This window comes from Botrytis cinerea, chromosome 2 (assembly GCF_000143535.2).
Source record: "Botrytis cinerea B05.10 chromosome 2, complete sequence".
In the NCBI taxonomy this organism is placed as follows: domain Eukaryota; kingdom Fungi; phylum Ascomycota; class Leotiomycetes; order Helotiales; family Sclerotiniaceae; genus Botrytis; species Botrytis cinerea.
The window spans coordinates 1,817,301-1,837,187 of record NC_037311.1 but is presented as its reverse complement, the minus strand read 5'-3'; the positions used below and the strand labels follow the sequence as shown (position 1 = coordinate 1,837,187).

Here is a 19,887-nt window from a genome sequence, read left to right as displayed (position 1 = left end):
TCGCTCCCTTGTGCAAGAATGGAATCCAATCAAATCCTGAATATAAATCTTACCACAAACTCTAAAAGATGAAGCGTATGAGGAGGAAAAGTCCGTTTTCGTGATTACCTCAAGCTGCGTCGATGATCCTGCTTCATTTAGCGGTCAAGAGATCAAACGCAATCTCATAGAGATGATGATATATATACTTTCGTACGGATGGTATGGGATGTTGACCCGACTTTCAGGAAGTGGTTGGAGTAAGGCGTTGAACCTAATGTGGTGATATCCCCAGCACGGCGCCTTGAGCTTGTTAGAGATCACATTAGTCAAAAAGTCTGTCAAAATGAGTATGGAGCATCGGAGACCTGTCAACGGGAGAGCATCACGCTAGGCGTAGTTATTGGTGGATGAAATCGCAAGAGTAATGGGTCCAGGGTGAGATGAGTAAGATGGGGAAAAGTCAACATTCGGATCCAGATGAAGCTGTTGACGATGGAGTTTCGGGTATGTGCGGCGTGCGGACTGCGCACTGCGTCAAATTTGTGACGAGAAATCATGACTCGCAGCTAATAAAGTTTATTGTGATGTGAAGAATCAAGACTGAAGATTGAAGGCTGGAAGCAGTTTAGGAGATTTGTGTATCTCGTGTATTTGCATCAGTTGCGTGATTTGCTCAATCGGCCTCACCGTAAAAATTACAACTTCCCTGGCGAGCCCGGGTAGTTGCATGCAGAGGAAAACTCTAAATTGTATCAGATGCTGTATGCAAAGTCTACAGTGCAACCTTTCGGGCTTGACCTAACGGGCCACGATGCCACTGCTGCTGCTGGTGATGGTGACGATCATGATGATGACGATGGTGACGATGACGACGACGATGAAGCAGTGCAGCGGAGGAGGTCAGATAGAGATCCTTTATCGAGATATTTCTTTCGCGGCGTACGTGTTTAGGCCGGAGAAAGACTGCAGCCGGCAGAAGGAGGTTGAAAACTTATCGAGTATCTCTCTCTGTCTCGTGCAGTGCATTTTTCACCCCGAGCACGACGAAATATGTTGACATTGTGAAATGCGACATTAAAGCAAGCACGTGGCAGGGCCCAAAGCGCCTGGCGTCCTTCTTCTTCTCCTTCTCCTTCTTCTTCTTACTTCCATGCAGGATATTTGGGCTCGGGATGCAGAGCGCTGGAATCTGCAGTCTGTACCCAATATCTGGTCAACGTTCCCGCGTTCTATACTGGATTGGAGAAAGAATGCATAAGCTTACAATATAATATCAGGATTCAGAAACCAAATCAATCTAACGGTTTTCTAGAAGCCGCCGTCCCCGCCTAAAATGTTCGAAATGGCGGTGCATCAATGCATAAGTCAGGTCCCCAGAGATCTTTTACTGGAAGAGGATTGGTGTTGGAATAGGTGTTTAAAGAATTCTCCATGATGCATTTAAAGGGCTTTTAGCATGTATGAGAAAGAGATACCGGGAGAGAGATAGACAATAAGATGTTGACATTTTCATTAGATAATCCGAACCGTGCAGGTGTGCAGTCGGACTTTGACTGTTCAATGCACAATCATATGAGAAGTATTTTTTAGTCTGCAGATCTGGACGGATCTGGACGGAATCGGTTTGATGATAACGATGCTGGTAGATAGTCGATAGTACGAGGAGAGACGAGAGACGAGATACCGCACTGCTTCTACCTACCGGACATCTACTGGATGGCGACTCTCGACGGGATATCTGCTGGGTGGCTACTGGGTCTGCTGGAACTGGAGCTGGAGCTGGAACTGGAACTGGACGTCGACTGCACATCTCCTGGCGTTCTATCATCTACCCAGGTCGACAGAACGCAAACTGGCCATCTCGCCCGCCCATTCCTCACACCTTGCCTGGTCCATCGTTTTCCCTCCGTAGTTCCCATAGTCCCCATCATCAAACTATATTTAATGTGCAATCAATCACACATGCCTGGCGGGCTGGATCTGGATCTGGATACCGGATTCTGGATGCTGGACCATGGCATTGGCCCAAAACTAAGTTCGTCTTGTCAAGCTCATTTTAGTTACACTGTCACATAGATCGCTCCCATCCCTCCTCTCCATATGTGATGAAACTGGGACGAGGAGACCTAGGAAGTACAGCCTCACCAAGGAATCCAACGTCTAATAGCCAATATCCAATATCCAATATCATAGTAATATCCCACATCTCTGAAAGTATAATAGAGTTCTATCAGGAACCACAGATCACCAGTGGCACCCAACGGCCCTTGTATCACAGTCCATCCAGGGATTCCTCTCATTCTTCTTATTTCTCACAATTATCGCTGCCATCAACATCCACAAATGCCCAGTTGATCATTCCCACTTGAGCCACTGTCCTCCTGAAGGACCATTCACGAATCACTACCCCCTCCAAAACGTCCCATCCATGATTCCACATACGACAAATCCCAACTTGTCCCAATTGATCATCCCAAGGATTTCCACCTTTCATTAAGTAAATGCTCTCTTACTTTCTGTCCCTCCCCGAAAACGTCAAGCTCTCCCTCTCACTCAAATTTGCAAGGGTTTACATCGAGAGTAACCCTGTAAACGTGTAAATATTTGTCTCTTGTCCCCCCAATATTCAACATTCAAAAAGCGATTGGATTGTAGGAAGACGAAGCAGAAGAAGAAGAAGAAGCAGAAGAAAACCTTGGTTGAACCCTTCTTATACAGACACATCCTCGAGGACAACTTTACATCTCACCCGCCGGCTCCCTCTTCAATTGACTTCTTGGACTTGAGAACGAAGAACGCGCAGAGGTTTATGTTCCAATTCTTAGACCTCTTTGGCCCCCGGGACCGAACCCATTGATCATTTATTTGTTTGTTTGTCGGGTTGTGTGTTGAATCATTCATCCATTCACTTCTCGATTCCTTCCAGTGCCCGTCTTATATATATACATATGTGTGTGTATGACTGCTGGTGCTAGATTCCCTACTACACGGCCTCCCACGTCTAAACTTCGATCCGAAAACTCAACCAACTCCATATCTACCACAAGTTCCGATAGAAGAAAAAAATCGTATCAGAACACCCAAGGGGAAAAAAAAAAATCCACTCCCCTCCCACTTCTTCCCCAATTCTACCGGATTTGCACCGGTATACAACCCTCTCCGACCAAAAAATAAAAGCACGTCAGGGATTTCTATTGGCAAGATGTCCAGCTACCCAGTTCCGAATGGTCACAACAACAATAACAATGGCTACAATCCCTTGCCATTGCACGGCCCAACCTCCATCCCATCGCCAAATGATTCCATGATTTCCCACAATCAACAGCTTCAGCATCAGCATCAGCAACAGCTCGGCATACCTGTCTCACCCTCTTTTCAATATGATCCTCAGATGGGAGCTCCACAGGGTCAGCAATCGCCCCAAATGCCCCCACCAATGCAACAGTACAATGATGGAATGACGAATGGCCATGACGGTCTACCAATTCAAGCTGGAACACCATCATCCATGAATGGAACCGGAGAAGTACCAAAAGGAAATAGATTACGGAAAGCATGCGACTCATGCAGTATCAGAAAAGTCAAGGTGAGTCGAGAAAAATCCAAAAGCCTCCATACTTTATCTTTACATATTGCGGGGTAAATACTAAACATTTGTTTTTCTTAATAGTGCGATGAATCTGGTCCTCCATGTCGAGCATGCGCTGCACTAGACATTCCATGCACATTCGACAGACCAAGTCGTCGCAGAGGTCCACCAAATCGACACGCGGAAGCAGTCAAGAAGAGACGACTCGAGATTGAATCTTCGGGTGGCGCATCTTACTCCTCTCCGACATCACCAAATAATGTTGCTGCGACATTGGCATCGTTCTCTTCACATGCAGTTCTATCTGCCGAATCGATATTACCGCTAGCCACTCTCGAGCTCTTCGTCGATGATTTCTTCACATACATACATCCGCTTGCCCCGTTCCCACATGAACCTTCATTCCGAGTGGCACTCAAAAATCGAGAAGATCTAACTAATTCATCATTTCTTGCATTGTTGGCATCCATGGTTGGAATATTGGTAGCATCATTTCCCAGAAAGCCTAGGTTACATCTCAAGGCTCAACATCGAGAACATATGTTCCCACATTCGCTCAATCTGGTCGAGAGATGTCATAAAGTGGCAGTTGAAGCTAGGGGTGCTGGGTACCTCGATAAGGATCTTTCGGTTTATGATGCAGCTACAAGTTATTTTTTGGGGCTGTCAGGCGCATACACATTCAATTGGAGACAATGCAGATTGTATTTTGGAGAAACATTAAACATTTTAAGAATGTTGGGGGCACATAGAACCAAGAACACTGGTGGGATGGCTACAACAGGTCATCTTCCTGCGACATTTGGTTCTGAAAGCCCTCAATATGTTGATCAGCCTGAACCTGTCGATTACATTCGTCAAGAGATCGGTAGAAGGTTATTCTGGGTTATGTTTGTTGGTATTCGGTATGTGATTCTATCCCCTCTCAAGAATATCTCACTGATGAACAAGATCAATGCAACAAATAGGTGCAACCTTTGGTGAACTTCTGATCCCTCCACCAACTCCAAACGAACCATATCCTCCACTACCTGTGGAAGTTGACGATGAGTACATTTTTGTAGATCACATCCAATCACAGCCTGAAGGGATCTTGTCAGGCATTGTTGGATTTAATATGGGTGTCAAGACGTACATGACATGTACACCTCTTTCAACCATGGAAGTTGCATATGGAATCGATCAAGTCTTCGACTATCAACGTCAAAGAAGGGTGCTCGCACAATGTCTTAACGCTGCTAAACACGTTCTGGACCAATTGCCAAATGAGCTGATGCTTCTCCACAATTCCGAATCAGGAGGGTTTGGTCAACGAAACGAAGCCTACTATCCACCTTTGGAAGGGTTTCCGGGCGCTCGTTCAGGTGGAATCGAAGGACAATCTTGGAATGGAGTCGCAGGAGATGAGAAGAGAAGAAGACAATATGAAATTATGAAATCCAATATTTACGCTAGTCAGCTGGCCACCAGGTCATACCTCGTCGAGAAGTATTGGAACCTTCAAGATGCATACGAACATCTCAAGGCTAAATCAGGCGGCTCTGGGGATTTCAAATTAGGATCTCCAGGTCTGATTGCAAGTGGTTTGGATGAAATGCTGCCACGATCAGCAACAGAAGATTCAATCGAGTCTATTGTGATGAATGAAAGGGAGAGCATTGTGAAGGATTTGCTGAAGGCGCTGAGTTGTCTTCAACAAGTCAATATGGAACCTAACGGTGGAAGCTTTGTTCGTTAACCCTTCCATTTCAATTCCTTCAGTCATCTTGTTTTCGGGCTTACTAACAATTTTTGCTATAGGTCAATAAGATCCGCCAAATAGCGTCAACTTTAGTCGATACCCCGCAAAACCGCAAAGGACCCTTCGCATTACAAACCGAAGAGTACCTAGGTAAATTCCTGGACATCTTGATGAAACTTGAGAGAGCTAGTCCGGCCGGTGCTAGGAGTGCGAGTGCCGATGGCGTGGTTGATGAGGAGGAGGAATTAAGCAGCTGGGCTGATCTCAGAGAATATCAGACGAGATTCGCTCAATCTGGAGGATTCTTGAATGAACTGTAAGATCATAATTTAAGATTTGGGGCTGGGTGACGAGAGTTGGAGAGAGAAATGATTTATGCGTTTGCAATGGAATGGCAGGGAAAATTTTGGCAAATGGGGTTCGGGCGCAGATCTTCTAATTGTAAAATGGACGGCCGGATGGATTGTGTGGGATGGATAGGTGATTGGTTTGGTGGCATGGGATATGTATGTATGATGGTGAACGAGATTGAGATTTGAGCGAGGCAGATGGAGTGGTTGATTCCACAGTGTTCATATGGGAATTCAGTACATGGCAGGACGGCAAACCAAAAAAAAGATTTGCACAAATGGGTTTTAAGGGACTGGGTGGGGAATGGATGGGCTTGGTACCTGGATGGGCTAAAATAGATACTTACTATGGTATTTTGTAGTACTCTGTACTAGACTATCGGTACATTTTTGCAACCGCGCGCCGCGTGTGGGATTTTTACCGGAGCAATCAATGCATGCAATAACAGGTCATGTAGAAATAAGAATTAAATTATACCCAAACTAATAATCCATTACAACGAATGTGAATTTCAGTATCTTTGAATCGCCAGCAGGAATACACAGGAATCTCTTTTTCTTTCATTCACACATCACACATCACGAATCAAAATCAAACGCAACGGCAAGCAGAAAATTTGGAGTACAATATATATTTCTACATGACTTTCAGCTAAAAAAGATCCCCTTCCCTGGGGTTGGTAGGTAGCTAGCCATTCTCCTGGTATATCCGTGTTTCCTAACGCCTTTTACATACACCTCAAGTAATCCCAAACGCCATGCATGTATGTCTAACCCACATAGAACTTCATCATCATCGTAACAACTTCGTAGCTCGCAAGTTCACAAGCTCGCTTCCTTACAACTTACTCCCCTCCTTAACACAGCAAACATTTCCGCCGGATCCAATCACCGCCTCGCCAGCCTCCTGCTTGTGTTGCGCTGCGCTGTCCTTCGCCAATACGCTCTTGTTGAAGCTTTGCTCCGAGGGTGGCACATCCAACGCGGGGTTTTTGGTGAAGAAATTGACTGGTTTCAATCCCACCTTGATGATCTCCACCGGCATGACGGGGAAATCTTCAATGCGTGGTACATGGTTGATACCAAATTGGACCCAGACGACAATATCGTCATCTTGGACGTTATCCTGACGATCAGCGAAAGAACGTACACCGGTACCACCACGTGATTGGTTGGTGTATTTTCCTCCGGCGTAGAGCTCGCCGTCCCGGTAGGATGTGACGTAGATATTGTGGTCTGCGAATTCGGCACGCTTGTGATGGAAGGATTCCTTGTCCGCGAGCATCTTTTGGAAGGGGGGAACGTGGATTTTGTAGGCGACGGGTTTTCCGTTGATGGGGTTCTTGACGGAAGAGTTTTGGATCTTGAAGGTGCGGTTGACGTCGTAGTTGAGATCGTAGCCGCCGGAGACGGTGATGGGCTTGGTGTCAACGGTGTAACCGACACCGTGGGGGTTGAAGTCGCTGCGGGGCATGGGGTGCGCTTCGTCGTAGACAACGGTGTTGAGATGACCGTCGAGCATAGGGTCCACGCGGAGAGAAAAGATGTGTTGATGGTGGGCGGCGAGGACACCGGGATGCACGACTGTGCCCCATGGGACGGTGAGACCTTCATCGATAGGTTGGGTGGAGAGGATACCAGTGGCGCGGACCTCGTACATAAGTTCTCCGGCTTGGTTGAATTGGAAGGCGAGAATGTACTCATAATTTGCGACGGTAAGAATGGATTGGAGGACGAGCTCTCTGTTGCGGACGACGGCTGCACGGCCTGTTCTGTAATTGGTGTGTTTCCATCCGATACCGTTGTCTTGTTCGTGAATACAGACTACATTTGGCATTTCAAGAACTCCTCCTTTGTCGTCATTAAGAACGGCGGAGAGGTAGTGGATTGAACCAAGACAATCACATCCGAGTTGAAGATTGTTTGAAGTGATACCTGCACCTACATCACCGAGATCGAAAGCAGCCTTTCTGTGGAATGGGTTACGAGGATCGGCATATGGAATGTTCATATCCGATAGAGACAATCTGTAGAATAGAGGGCGCCCATCATAGTGAACATCGTAGAGGACCATGCCTTCTCTCAAGTTGAAGCCAACCTTGAAGCTCCATTTTTGCCACTCGATAGTATGTCCCTGTTCACTGAACTTGGTAACTTCAAACGAAGCGCCTTCTGGCTGAATGACGTTCAATGGCTTGAGATCTTTTCGGAGATCTTGTGCTTCTGGGATATATTCATTTGGAGGTTGAACTTTGTATGGTGAGAGTTCCTTAATTGTGTTGTCGGCTCCAGTTGGCATGATATCGATACGTGTAACTTTCATGGTTTCGGCACTCACGACAGGAGAAATGGTAAGAGGCATGGCGTAATGGTTACCATCCACCTCATTAGGGTTCTTTGGGTCTCGAATGTAAAGGAAACATTGGAAATAGCGTTTATCATCAGTAAAAAGTCCCTCGTTAACCCCATCGGAACCTGAGAATTATCAGTACAACTTTCATTCAAAATGGCCGTGGTAAATCTACCGTAAATCCATGGGTCGCAAACAACTACAGTGCCTTCAGGCAGTTGAAGCTTTGCAATCGCAGCCTTTACTCCCTCATCTTCCAAGGCGATTAACTCGACTGCTACCAGTTCTTCTGAGTCGGCACCACTGTGAACATTGGGGCCAAGTCTGACATTGCTCTCTACCTGTCCAGCAGACAAGTTGACAATAGCCTCGTGCAATTTATCCTATAGAAGGCATATCAGTATCAGTTCTCGAGCGATTTGAACCAATTGCCACTCGAGTAACAGGCATGAGGAGACCTAAGGAGCTAAACTTACAGTATTCTTGATATAGTAAACCACAAAACTCCTTCTATCGATCTTTGGGAGAGCAGATCCGGAATGCTCAGCAGCAAGATATGGGACCAATTCAGCCTTTTTTGGTTCCTCAAGGGTAATACTCTTGAATTGAAGCGTAACCTCAGCAGGCCATGAACTCTTAATAATCTGCGAACTCTGCGAGATCTCTGCAGCAGTCAGTGGACCGAGAGGATGTTCCAAGGTAGTTTTCTTGCCTCCCACGAAAGGGAGGGAAGTTTGAACTTCGGCTGTAGACATTGTATGCGTTGTGGATGCGAATATCCAGAAGCTGCTCAGAAAAAATACAGTGAGAAAATGCAAGATAGAAAGAAAGAATAAAACGAGGGGTCCCTTCAATATATATACGGTTTCCAGCGGCCGGAGTCATGAGCCAAGATGTTCGTATTTCAATTATGAATGAATATTGTACGATAATTTTCCACTACAATCTATTGGATCCCAGTGGACCCCTCCTCCCCTCTTTCGAATCATAGCAGTCGCATAATCTTATCGTTGTCCTGTTAGATGTTGCATATATTTTCATGTTATGTGTCTGTGGTGACCCCACTTCACTTCATCCACCTATCTTTTATCATTCGCATGGACATTCCAAAAGGAGCAACGCGGGGTCGGAACATGATGATATCGTAGACCACTAATAGATAGACGTCCATGATTCAAGAGTCTGCTGCGGATGGAGATAAGTTGATTAGCAAATCTTTACTTGATGTTTGCTTGTCATATGTATTGTCGTGGTTTGTGAAACAGATACGGTTTGGAATCTTAAACCTTAGATGCATTTCGATGTGTCGACGACGATGTAGATTGTGTGCATGGAATTCATGATATCGGAAATGTTGAAGTATTGTCCGATGTTTTGTGGAATTTCTGACTGCGTTTTTCGCATGGACTTTCCCAAAACAGCCTTCGGGTATCCCGGTAATCTCATTCTTATCTATGCTCACATACCCGGAGAGTGTTAGCCGATTGTTTCCGTAATGTTTCTTATTCATTGTCGTACATTCATCCATGGTTAGCAAGACGAGGTACAAGCGAGGGCAAAGGGCACGAGAGCAAAGTAGCAAGAGTCATCTTCCCTTTACTTCTTCGTAGCTGAAATACACCATCTCGAACATTGTCCTACATCTTATCTTCAAATCCTACACAAACAACGGTTGCCGACATCATGGGTTACGGTGCGAGTTTGAAGCGATACTACCTACTGTGCTACGCTCGTCTATTCTAGGAGTTGGATGGACTAATCCCTTGAGCAAACAATATCAGCATGGCCGACCCTCTGACAAGATCGTCAACTTAGATGAACTACGACTTTTAGGAGTCTGGCGGGCGTCTCGTATCCATGCGTACCAATGAATCATTCAAATGTCCAGCATGCTGCCCTTGTAAATACTTCCGTCCGCCAAAAGTTTGATCGGATTCATGGCTATTCATTTTTGAATCATTTATTGTCATTGACAAGATAGCTGGCGAATCATGAACAGAAAAGAAAATACTTAGCCAAGTGGTATAGACATCTTTGTTTGCATGCGATTATCGGATTTCTGGGATAGATGAAAGGAGGTCAGATCACTTCTTGAAATTCATGCATATCTCTAAACCCCCAAAAATATGATTTCACGAGTATATTGTGTTTTTCTCATCACTATCAAGTATAGACAGACAGAGATTGTTTCTCTCTATGCCACCTGAGTATACCTGCTAACTACGTATGAATATCAGTAACCTTTCTGAATCACTCATACTATGGCCACAACAATACATTCACAGAAGACAGGCGAGTCGCAAGCGAAAATCGAAAGGGGCAAAGCGACAGTGAATACAATGCAATCTACTTCGTTTATGAATCACAAGTAGGTATGGAAGGAAAACAAAAAACAAAAACCATGTAAGATCATGATTGCACGCACTCATTTAATTTAGTAATATATTGTTGTATTGCTAGCTATAGAACTTGTGATCTACTCGATTAATGGTACTGTAGAGACCTCGCATTCTTCTGCGATTAACATATCCCATACGACGGAGTTATTATGCAAAAGCCCAAATAGATTCGAATGGATTCTTATGAAATACCATAGAGCGGAAAGCCACACTTTATCATGAAAAATAAATCCTCCGAGACGATGGCACTTATCTTAACCTCATCTCCAGCAATTCTACCCACATCTCCAAACCCCAAATTCCTCTCATTCACTCCCATCTAATCCCCTGTAATATAAACCCAGATCAATGGTCCCTGACCCGGCAACCCGGTCCTCCTTCTCCCCATCTCCCATCCCAAACTCGCGAGCGTCATTTTCATCCTCCCGCCATTCCCTCCCTTGAAAACCATTCCCTTAGTCCACTTTCCATTTCCCACTTCTTGAACCTCTGTCATCACATTTTTGTCCGGGTCCTTATTGCTACAACCCAGTTGCTGCATCATATCCTTGACCGTCATGGTAGACGGAACAAAAAACTTGCGATGATTAGCCACATCATGTGGATAAAGCGGGGAGTTCGCGAGCCAGGGGGGTGTGGAGCCGGTTATAAAGACATGCACGAGGCAGTGAGAGGGGGGAAAGAGATAGTTGTAGCCTGGGGGAAGACCGATGCCGTCGAATTGATTTTTGACGTTGATTCCGGGCATGCCGCTTTTATCGGCAGAAGGGGGTGCGGGATGTGTGCTGGAAAAAGGATATGGAGGAGCGGCGAAGCCTGGTTGGCCATATCCTGCAGAGTAAAAATCGGGGTAGCCATAAGACGATTGTGCGTAGCCCATGGGGAATGGGGAGCCTGGAAATGCCATACCAACGCCTGGGGGGAGAGGACCCGAATCTGGACCGTGGTAGGAGTTGAATGGTACGCCGGCCATTTATTGTTGCAGACTTGAAGAATATACGATGGGGGTGTGTACGATCGGCAGTTGATATGTTTGTTGTCTAGGTGGAAAAGGCTGTTGAGGTGGAAATGGCGGAGGTGGTGGTCCTGGGTCTCGACCGTGGTACCTGTTCCAACCACTTAGGGGATCAGACTTTGCTACGAGTTCTTGATAGTAGAAGATTTCGCAACCGGTAATGTCGAAAATTTGTATACGGAGAAGCTGGACCTGCTGGATATTGTGGAAAGGATCACAAAGGGTTTTATACGAAACGACGACTTGCACGTCCTCGTATGAAGGTAAAGTTACAAAGTTTGATTCTTGAGAGGATGCCACGATGGCGAGTTGAACATGAAAAAGCCGAAGCTTGTGTTCTGCTAAATGGCTAAGAAAAAAAAGTGTAAAAGTTGTAGATATATGAGCAACAAGGAGTATAGACGGAAATTGTAGATGAATAAAGTGTTGAATATTTTAAGGTTGTAAGGGAGGAGAGCTTTGATTATATAGACAATGTAAAGGGGTCATGTTTGGACTAGAAGCAACAGTGGTCGTGAATGTAAAAAATGTTTGTGAATCATGAGACATGTTCAATTAAGGAACTTTCCTCCAATGATTCAAAAAATGACTTCTACAACTCCAACAGAAACATAATAAAGCATTACCTGGCAGTCAAGGGATGAATCACCAGCAAATGAATTTGGGTAAATTGTTAGATTTTGTGAATGCGAGACTAAACCTAACCTTGAGGCCCCCCTATGTATGATTTTGGTACAAAAAGATGCAGTTTTTCGCCTATCCTTAATTTTCTCGAGCAGACCAATGAAGCTCGATTGCAATGATAGGTTCTTCCATTTGGCCACTTGAAATAGCCGACTATTAATGTTTTATCCACCTGCCACCACCGCAAGACCTTCATAAATCTTCCCCTTAACAGCGTAAAAGGAACTTGTTGTGACGCCAACGCTTTCTACCTCGATTCTCCCAGTGCCAGTCTTACGGACAATCACAGACCCGTCGATTAAAAGGGTACCTTCTCCTCTGAGTTCGGCAGTAAGGCCAGAAGACTGCATGATTTTTCGCAGATCGGTCAACCTTAAATCACCCACATGCAATGGCTGGGCAACAGATCTTGTTGCTGATGCCATATTTGAAGGTAGGACATCCAAAATTGGCATGTCAACAACAGCTTTCGCTGAATCAAGAGCTGCGTGTGTTGGAGTTTCTTCTGACTCCTCCTTTATCATCTTTTGCTTCTTATTGGCACCTTCTGAGTTGTGTGAATCACTGTCAATATGTGTAGTTTCTAGTCGGCCAGTAAGAGTAACAATTCCTAGTCCCTTCACGTTCTGCCAGCGTAGTTGTTTTACCAAAGAATCAGTGAGCTTAACAGCCCACGCATTGGTGTCTACACTTGCGTCAATAATGACACCAACCTCTGGAGTGTACACGTCGATGAGTTTTTCTTTTGTGCTACCAAGAAGCTTTCTACAATCGCTTGCGAGTGCTAATGTCTCCTCTTTCATACCGCCAACTAATATCAACTTCCGAGGTTGGATTAGAGGTATCAACATTTGAAGACTGCGTTTATCGTGAAGTCCGGAGAAGTCGACAAACGCAATTCGAAGATTAATTTTAAGTGTCTTGATTGAGATTTCCAGTCTGGATGGTCCAGGGATCTCTTCTTCTACAATATCCATTAGGTCATCCTCTTCTGGAGAATCTGCTACAGAACCATCCTCGTTATTGCTGATCTGTTGTCGCTTGCCTTCATTCGACGCTCTACGTTTACCGGAAGCTGCAACATCATCCCATTTTCGTTTTTTACCGAGTGTATCTTTCGTATCATATTTTCCAGGCCGCTGTGGTTCCTGTCCATCTACCTCATCTCGTTCCTCCGCCCGTAGAAATTCGCCCGGCCTAATAAGTTCTCCGAAATCATCATTTCGTTTCCTCCTAATCGCCATAGGAAACATCTTATCACGGCCTTTCTTCCCTCGCACATCGAAATCATGGACCCCCTTCTTTCGGAGAAGAATATTAACGCCAAGATCTTCATCACTCAAGCCAATCTTCTTCCGATTTGCTTGACCCATAGTTGCGGATATGTTAAGAGCTTTTCCTTGCTGCTCATTCTCAGAGTCATCAGAATCTGACGATGAATCCGATGAAGCATCATCAACAATATCGGCAGAAGCCTCAAGAGCTGTAGCGCCACCCGGTTGAAGAGTGGTCTGCAATTGACGTTGTGTCGCCAACCACTGTTGATAAACAGTCAGATCATTACCCTCCAACGGTATGCGTTTAGGTTCTTTGATCTCAAGATCTCTTCCTCCTCCGTATACCTGTTCCAAAACTCCTCCATTTGAACTTGGTTCCGAAATGACTCCATCGCGTCTTTCTTCCCACCATGACCATAAAGTTCTTCCTAGACCTGGAGCTCCACTGATCGGATTCAGTCTCTCTGTCAGAATCAAGAGATTCTTGTCATCGTCCGCAATTTTGCATAGTACCTCCTTCGAAAATCCCCATTCAATAGAAGTGTCACTAGCAAGGATAACCTTCCCTACCGATCTTCCTAAATTGTCCGTCTCATTCAACATTCGGTCGATTTGGCCCTTTCTCCCAAGTAATCGGAGGTGTTTAAATTCGAATGGGCCAATGTGTTGTTTCGCTTCCTCTGCATTTCTCCTCTGTTGCCCAGTTCGTTGTTCCTCGTGCCCAGGCTGCGCTTCAAACTCCCGGATGATAGCCTCGTCCATCCATTCAAACATACTTCTTGTATATCTCATTGTCATTTCGCTCGTACTCACTGCTAGGTAGGGTTTCGCTGATTTGAATGCGCTTTCTTCCTCCTGGTTTTCTGTTCTCCAAGCATGCTCTAGGAGATATGCAAGTTCCATCATTCGTGCACCAGAATCTGTCGGTATAAGGACAATTCCTCCTCTACTAATTGACGATCTAATCATATCGAGTAGAAGTTCATCTCTCTTAGCTCTTCCTCCAGGTAAAGCAACTCGTTCTCCTCCTTTACTACTGCATATCAACGCGGTCGGTTTCCGTAATTGTTCAATAACCTCAGCTCCTCCAGCTCCCGCCCCACCCAACCAAGCTGCACCTGCCAAAACATTCTCACGAGCTTGATTCCAGTCAACTGCGTATACTATAGACTCGAGCCCATGTTGAATATGCCATATCGTGCCTCCTAAACTATGTCCAGCGTTGTAGGCCGTAATTGTTACTCCATTCAGTGGCTGATGGGGCTGTGAATATTTTAAAGGGCGAACAAGCGAGAAGTAATAGTTAATTTCTTCTTTCGTCGGGGATTGAAGGAGGAAAGAAGACGTTGTAGGTATAATGGTTGATGCTAATGGTGTTGAGCAGTATAAGTCTTGTAATAGAGTTCTCCCAAGCGCGATGACAGGATGTGTCGCATAAACAGGTATTCGAGTGAAGAGAGGGAAGTGCTTGCAGCAATGTGCGTAAGCTGCGATATGAGGAACGGTCGCATGAGTAAGTAGAATAAGTGAAAGCGTAGGAATCTGCTTCTCCAGCTCCCTCAACTTTTCTACATCGAAAGTTTCATCCCATCCCACATCAATCAGCACCTTGATCCCTCCATCAAGCTCAAGTAATGATTGCGACGCCGATGATTCGGATTGCGCTCCCTGTAGGGAACAAAAGGTAAACATTGTTATCGCATTCTGTGATGGATGAAAAACAGAAAAGGAAGACGATGTATTTGTCTCAAGGTTGACAATAATAAAGAGCAATGCAAGGCTATCTTGAAAGGCTGTAGCCGCGACCTAGTGCCCAATAATGTGATAACACGCTAAAAATTTAAGGTTTAGGCCTGGTCCGAAATTACTGGGTACATAAGGCAAGGTAGCCTTAAGGAAGCAGTGGGCGGGATTTATATCCTCAATTCCATCCAGTTAATACTTTGGTTTATATTTCAATGTTTCTCGCCAGTTCTCCCTGTTAATGACACTCGTCGTCGCAGACTCTCTACCATTGCAAATTCATATAATATTATAATATCTCACAGCTATCTGAATCTTCGACAGACAAATGGCGCAACCTCCCTTCGTAAGGCAATCTGTTCTATTTACAAGCCTCCTAAGAATCATTTCCTGCTTCTGATCATGAGCTGACCATGATGTATAGCAGCAGCAGCCTTCTTATGGGGGCCAGCCTCTCTACCAAGGTCAGGGAGATCCTATGATGCATCCCACAGACCCAAACGATCTCGGCATGGAGAATTTACAGATATCGAATCAACAACCAGCTCCGAGGAAAAAGAAGAAGGATAGGCACGCATACCATGTTGTCGAAGCTCAAGGCTCTTCTCAAGCATTCAATGGAATGCCACAGGGCGGCGTTCCCCCTTCAGCTTATCTCAATGCCGACCCTTCATCAATGCCGTCTCCAGGCGGCCAGTTCCTAAATTCGCCCATTACGCCCCAGATGTCCCAATTTCCTGCCCCTGTGAATGCGCCGTTTAATCCTGCGAATCCCGCCACATTTAATGAGTTTGGTGCTGGAACTGGACCCGGGGATAGTTTCTCTGCCAGTGTGCAGACTTCGGCGCAAGGCCGAGTAGACCCAGATCAAATTCCCAGTGTACCTCGATCGAGAGATGCGATAGCGCAGTATTACCTGAAGAACATATACCCAACATTTGAGCATCATCTTCCTCCACCAGCTACAGTGCCATTCGTTGCTTTTGACCAAGGGAATGCTTCGCCAAAGTTTGCACGTTTGACAATGAACAACATCCCATCCACGGCAGATGCGCTGCATTCGACGGGGTTGCCACTTGGGCTACTCTTACAACCATTAGCCCCATTGCAGCCAGGAGAACTCGAAATACCAGTTTTGGACTTTGGAGAAACAGGCCCCCCTAGATGTCATAGATGCCGTGCATACATCAATCCATTTATGGTATTCAGATCTGGAGGTAACAAGTTTGTGTGCAACATGTGCAACTATGCGAACGATGTGCCTCCGGAATACTTTAGTGCGATCACACCACAAGGGGCTAGAGTTGATAGGGAGCAGAGGCCTGAGTTGATGCGAGGTACTGTGGAGTTCTTGGTTCCGAAAGAATATTGGTCGCAAGAGCCGGTGGGTTTGAGATGGATTTTCTTGATCGATGTAGGCCAAGAAGCGCTGAACAAGGGTTTTTTGGAAGCATTTTGTGAAGGTATTTTGGCAGCTTTGTATGGAGGTAATGATTCAACTGAAGAGGATGGATCTTCGAAGCGCAAAATCCCCGAAGGATCAAAGGTCGGATTTGTAACCTTCGACAAGGACATTCACTTTTATAACATGAATCCTGCACTAGATCAAGCTCAAATGTTGATCATGCCGGATATTGAGGACCCATTTGTTCCCCTTAGTGATGGACTTTTCGTGGATCCGTATGAAGCAAAGTCCAACATTACATCTTTACTGAGTCAACTCCCACAAATCTTCTCTCAAGTCAAAAATCCTGAGCCAGCATTACTTCCTACTATTAATGCAGCGATGGCAGCTCTTGAGAAGACTGGAGGAAAGATTGTGTGCTCTCTGTCGGCTCTTCCAACCTGGGGACCTGGCAGGTTGTTCCTCCGTGATGATGGGAAACAGCATGGCGGAGAACAAGACAAAAAGCTATTTACAACTGAGCATCCTGGCTGGAGGAAAGCAGCAGATAAGATGGTTGCAACTGGAGTTGGTATCGACTTATTTCTTGCTGCTCCTGGTGGTGGTTATCTTGATATTGCAACAATTGGTAAATTATCTCCAAACTTACATGCCAATCACTAAAGTTACTAACCCCGTTCTTAGGTCATGTTGCTGCTGCCACTGGAGGAGAAACATTCTACTACCCCAACTTCGTTTCTCCAAGAGATAATGAGAAATTGTCGCATGAAGTTGTGCGCTCTGTTACACGCGAGACTGGATATCAAGCGCTGATGAAGGTCCGATGTTCCAATGGTCTGCAGATCTCTTCATACCATGGCAATTTCATCCAACATACCTTTGGAGCTGATATTGAATTTGGCGTTATTGACGCAGATAAAGCTATGGGAGTCTTATTCAGCTATGACGGAAAGTTGGATTCCAAGTTGGATGCACACTTTCAAAGTGCTCTACTTTACACTACAGCTAGTGGTGAGCGAAGAGTTAGGTGCTCGAATGTTATCGCTAGCGTGAGCGATCAACCTAAGGATTGTATGAACTTTGTGGATCAAGATGCCATTTATGCGTTGATTGCTAAAGAGGCGGCATCGAAAATGCTTGCACATTCATTAAAGGAAATTCGAGGTGCCCTTTCAGAGAAAAACGTCGATATCTTGGCAGGATATCGCAAGAATTTTTCGGGATCTCATCCTCCAGGGCAATTGGTTCTACCAGAGCACCTCAAAGAATTCAGTATGTATATTCTGGGTCTTGTCAAATCTCGCGCCTTTAAAGGCGGACAAGAACCTTCCGATCGCCGGGTTCACGACGCACGTATGATCAAAAGTATGGGTGCTCTAGAGCTTTCTCTATACCTTTATCCTCGCATGATCCCAATTCACAACCTTGCCCCCGAAGATGGGTTTGCAAATGAAGACGGACACCTTAGGATGCCGCCCTCAGTAAGAGCTTCTTTCGCCAGAGTTGAAGAGGGCGGGGTATACCTTGTGGATAATGGACAGAATTGCTACTTATGGATGCACGGCCAAACTTCACCTAATCTTATCATTGATTTATTCGGCGAAGACAAAGATGATCTCAAGGCATTGGACCCATATCTCTCATCTCTACCTGTGCTCCAAACTCATCTCAGCGCCCAAGTTCGAAACATACTAGAATATCTGAAGACAATGCGTGGAGCGAAAGCTCTGACAATTCAACTTGCAAGACAAGGTCTCGACGGTGCAGAGTACGAATTTGCCAGATTATTGGTGGAAGACAGAAACAATGAGGCCCAGAGCTATGTAGATTGGCTGGTTCACCTACATCGGCACGTACAGTTGGAGGTAAGCCATCTCTTTTCTAACCAAGACTAAAATCATAAATGCTAACATTGTTTGTGGAAATAGTTGACCGGCCAAAGGAAAAAGGATGATAGCGGGGATAATTCTTCAATAACATCGAATTTTGCAGGGTTGAGACCTCCTTACTGGTAAATTATGATGTTATGATGGAAGAAGAAAAGTGTACGGCGTAGTTCAAATCCGAAAAGAAAATAGGGAATTTTGGAGTCGGATTTTGGGAGGGGGAGGAAATGGAACTGTGGTGTGACAGTATATGTGATTAGCGTGCATAAAAAATCAGTCAACATTTAACATCCAAATTTCGATCCCGATTTAAACCCTTATTTCTTAAAACGCTCTCGACTTCGCCTTGCTGTACTCGGTCATCGCTTAGTACGGATACAGTCCCTTTCATGATTAGCCAGCCCAAGAGTTCATTCATGATTTTGTCGATCACTACTTCGTAGGAAATCGAGAAATGTGTCAAGTTGATACTGTAAACACGCGTATCGCCCCGAGCCTTACTTATCCTTCTTTTTTGTAAATAGAAGCTGGCTCGCCGGGTACTGTATACCCAGGGTGTCGAGCCCTGGGCCTTTTTGGTGGCGAATCGGTACCGTGTTATGTTCTGAGTAAATGTGTGCATGCATTGCCCGAAGAATTTTTTTTAAAAATATTTTCCTTGTCAATTCTCATTTTACATGTCCTATGTTCCGGTCGTATATCCATTTCCATCTCCAAGGGAGTCTCCAGGGGAATATTTAGATGGTGCCATGGTCGATACAAGTGTGGTAGATACTAGTTAGTGCAACTTTATTTATGCTTATGTACGGCGTCGGCACTTTACACTATACGGCTAAAGTGATGCTTGCCGAAACGCACGAATCCATGCCCTCCTAACCTCGCTTGCTAAACCACGGACGTAAACTGCAGAGAATTGGATCAAAGAGGTATGAAATGGATGGTACAGGGAAGAAGGACCGAGGTGACGAACTGTCGGGAAGGAGACAGAGACTGTTAGCAGGGCGTATATGCGCGGAAAACGGTTTTGAGAGAAATCTTACACATACGAGGGAATGAGACTAGAAAGGCGAGAAAATCCATTTCAAATACCTTTGTTGGTAGAGCGTTTATTGTGATAGCCATGCGTTTGAGTGAGCGCGGATGAGTGTTCCGGTGGTGGTTTGGAGGTTAGGGTTTGATATGCGTTCTTGGGTTCTTCGTTGGCGAGGAGCCGAGGAGCCGAGGAGTCTTCGGCTGGTAGGATTTGCAGGGTTCGGAGATCCTTCGTTGTCTAATCCTAGATCCAAAATATTTTGCACATTTTGTGAGGAATAATCTCAAAATAATAGAGGAAGAAAATCACTGAATTTTCTCATTCGTCCATTAGATATGTGGGTGCAGAGGAAATGCTGTGCTACAATATCTGTATCTTGGAAACGGTAGAATATTCTTATTGGTGGATTTTCTCAAGCACATCTGGGGTTCCG

General features: G+C 45.2%; 5 protein-coding genes across 5 annotated transcripts; 2 read left to right on the top strand and 3 right to left on the bottom strand.

The window, feature by feature from the left end:
- Nucleotides 1–1,656: 1,656 nt before the first annotated feature.
- On the top strand, nt 1,657–6,143 carry BCIN_02g05110 (hypothetical protein). Its single transcript, XM_024691361.1, has 4 exons — nt 1,657–3,568; nt 3,653–4,476; nt 4,523–5,300; nt 5,372–6,143. Exons 1-4 carry the CDS (start codon nt 3,185–3,187, stop codon nt 5,630–5,632), a joined length of 2,247 nt encoding a protein of 748 aa, XP_024547131.1. The 5' UTR covers nt 1,657–3,184; the 3' UTR covers nt 5,633–6,143.
- A 137-nt stretch (nt 6,144–6,280) lies between these two features.
- On the bottom strand, nt 6,281–9,120 carry BCIN_02g05100 (hypothetical protein). The gene is made up of 3 exons (XM_024691360.1): nt 8,489–9,120; nt 8,188–8,395; nt 6,281–8,137 (listed from the first exon to the last, which is right to left on the bottom strand). Exons 1-3 carry the CDS (start codon nt 8,765–8,767, stop codon nt 6,501–6,503), a joined length of 2,124 nt encoding a protein of 707 aa, XP_024547130.1. The 5' UTR covers nt 8,768–9,120; the 3' UTR covers nt 6,281–6,500.
- A 1,339-nt stretch (nt 9,121–10,459) lies between these two features.
- BCIN_02g05090 (hypothetical protein) lies at nt 10,460–11,884 on the bottom strand. Its single transcript, XM_001546695.2, has one exon. It carries the CDS (start codon nt 11,382–11,384, stop codon nt 10,731–10,733), a length of 654 nt encoding a protein of 217 aa, XP_001546745.1. The 5' UTR covers nt 11,385–11,884; the 3' UTR covers nt 10,460–10,730.
- A 183-nt stretch (nt 11,885–12,067) lies between these two features.
- Bccft2 lies at nt 12,068–15,194 on the bottom strand. The gene has a single exon (XM_024691359.1). The coding sequence runs from the start codon at nt 15,077–15,079 to the stop codon at nt 12,275–12,277; it is 2,805 nt and encodes a 934-aa protein (XP_024547129.1). The 5' UTR covers nt 15,080–15,194; the 3' UTR covers nt 12,068–12,274.
- A 72-nt stretch (nt 15,195–15,266) lies between these two features.
- Nucleotides 15,267–18,748, top strand: Bcsfb3. The gene is made up of 4 exons (XM_024691358.1): nt 15,267–15,476; nt 15,555–17,163; nt 17,220–18,400; nt 18,464–18,748. Exons 1-4 carry the CDS (start codon nt 15,459–15,461, stop codon nt 18,548–18,550), a joined length of 2,895 nt encoding a protein of 964 aa, XP_024547128.1. The 5' UTR covers nt 15,267–15,458; the 3' UTR covers nt 18,551–18,748.
- The last annotated feature ends 1,139 nt before the right edge of the window (nt 18,749–19,887 follow it).

What these genes read in the sequence shown, in the direction of transcription:
- BCIN_02g05110 (XM_024691361.1), top strand. Translation starts at nt 3,185, where the DNA reads ATGTCCAGCTACCCAGTTCCGAATGGTCACAACAACAATAACAATGGC. An exon ending in GTTATGTTTGTTGGTATTCG is followed by an intron (nt 4,477 to 4,522) that starts GTATGTGATTCT and finishes CTGATGAACAAG; the next exon opens with ATCAATGCAACAAATAGGTG. An exon ending in AACCTAACGGTGGAAGCTTT is followed by an intron (nt 5,301 to 5,371) that starts GTTCGTTAACCC and finishes TTTTTGCTATAG; the next exon opens with GTCAATAAGATCCGCCAAAT.
- BCIN_02g05100 (XM_024691360.1), bottom strand. Translation starts at nt 8,767, where the DNA reads ATGTCTACAGCCGAAGTTCAAACTTCCCTCCCTTTCGTGGGAGGCAAG. An exon ending in TTTACTATATCAAGAATACT is followed by an intron (nt 8,396 to 8,488) that starts GTAAGTTTAGCT and finishes TGCCTTCTATAG; the next exon opens with GATAAATTGCACGAGGCTAT. An exon ending in TTGCGACCCATGGATTTACG is followed by an intron (nt 8,138 to 8,187) that starts GTAGATTTACCA and finishes GATAATTCTCAG; the next exon opens with GTTCCGATGGGGTTAACGAG.
- BCIN_02g05090 (XM_001546695.2), bottom strand. Translation starts at nt 11,384, where the DNA reads ATGGCCGGCGTACCATTCAACTCCTACCACGGTCCAGATTCGGGTCCT.
- Bccft2 (XM_024691359.1), bottom strand. Translation starts at nt 15,079, where the DNA reads ATGTTTACCTTTTGTTCCCTACAGGGAGCGCAATCCGAATCATCGGCG.
- Bcsfb3 (XM_024691358.1), top strand. An exon ending in TCTTGATATTGCAACAATTG is followed by an intron (nt 17,164 to 17,219) that starts GTAAATTATCTC and finishes CCCCGTTCTTAG; the next exon opens with GTCATGTTGCTGCTGCCACT. An exon ending in ATCGGCACGTACAGTTGGAG is followed by an intron (nt 18,401 to 18,463) that starts GTAAGCCATCTC and finishes TTGTGGAAATAG; the next exon opens with TTGACCGGCCAAAGGAAAAA.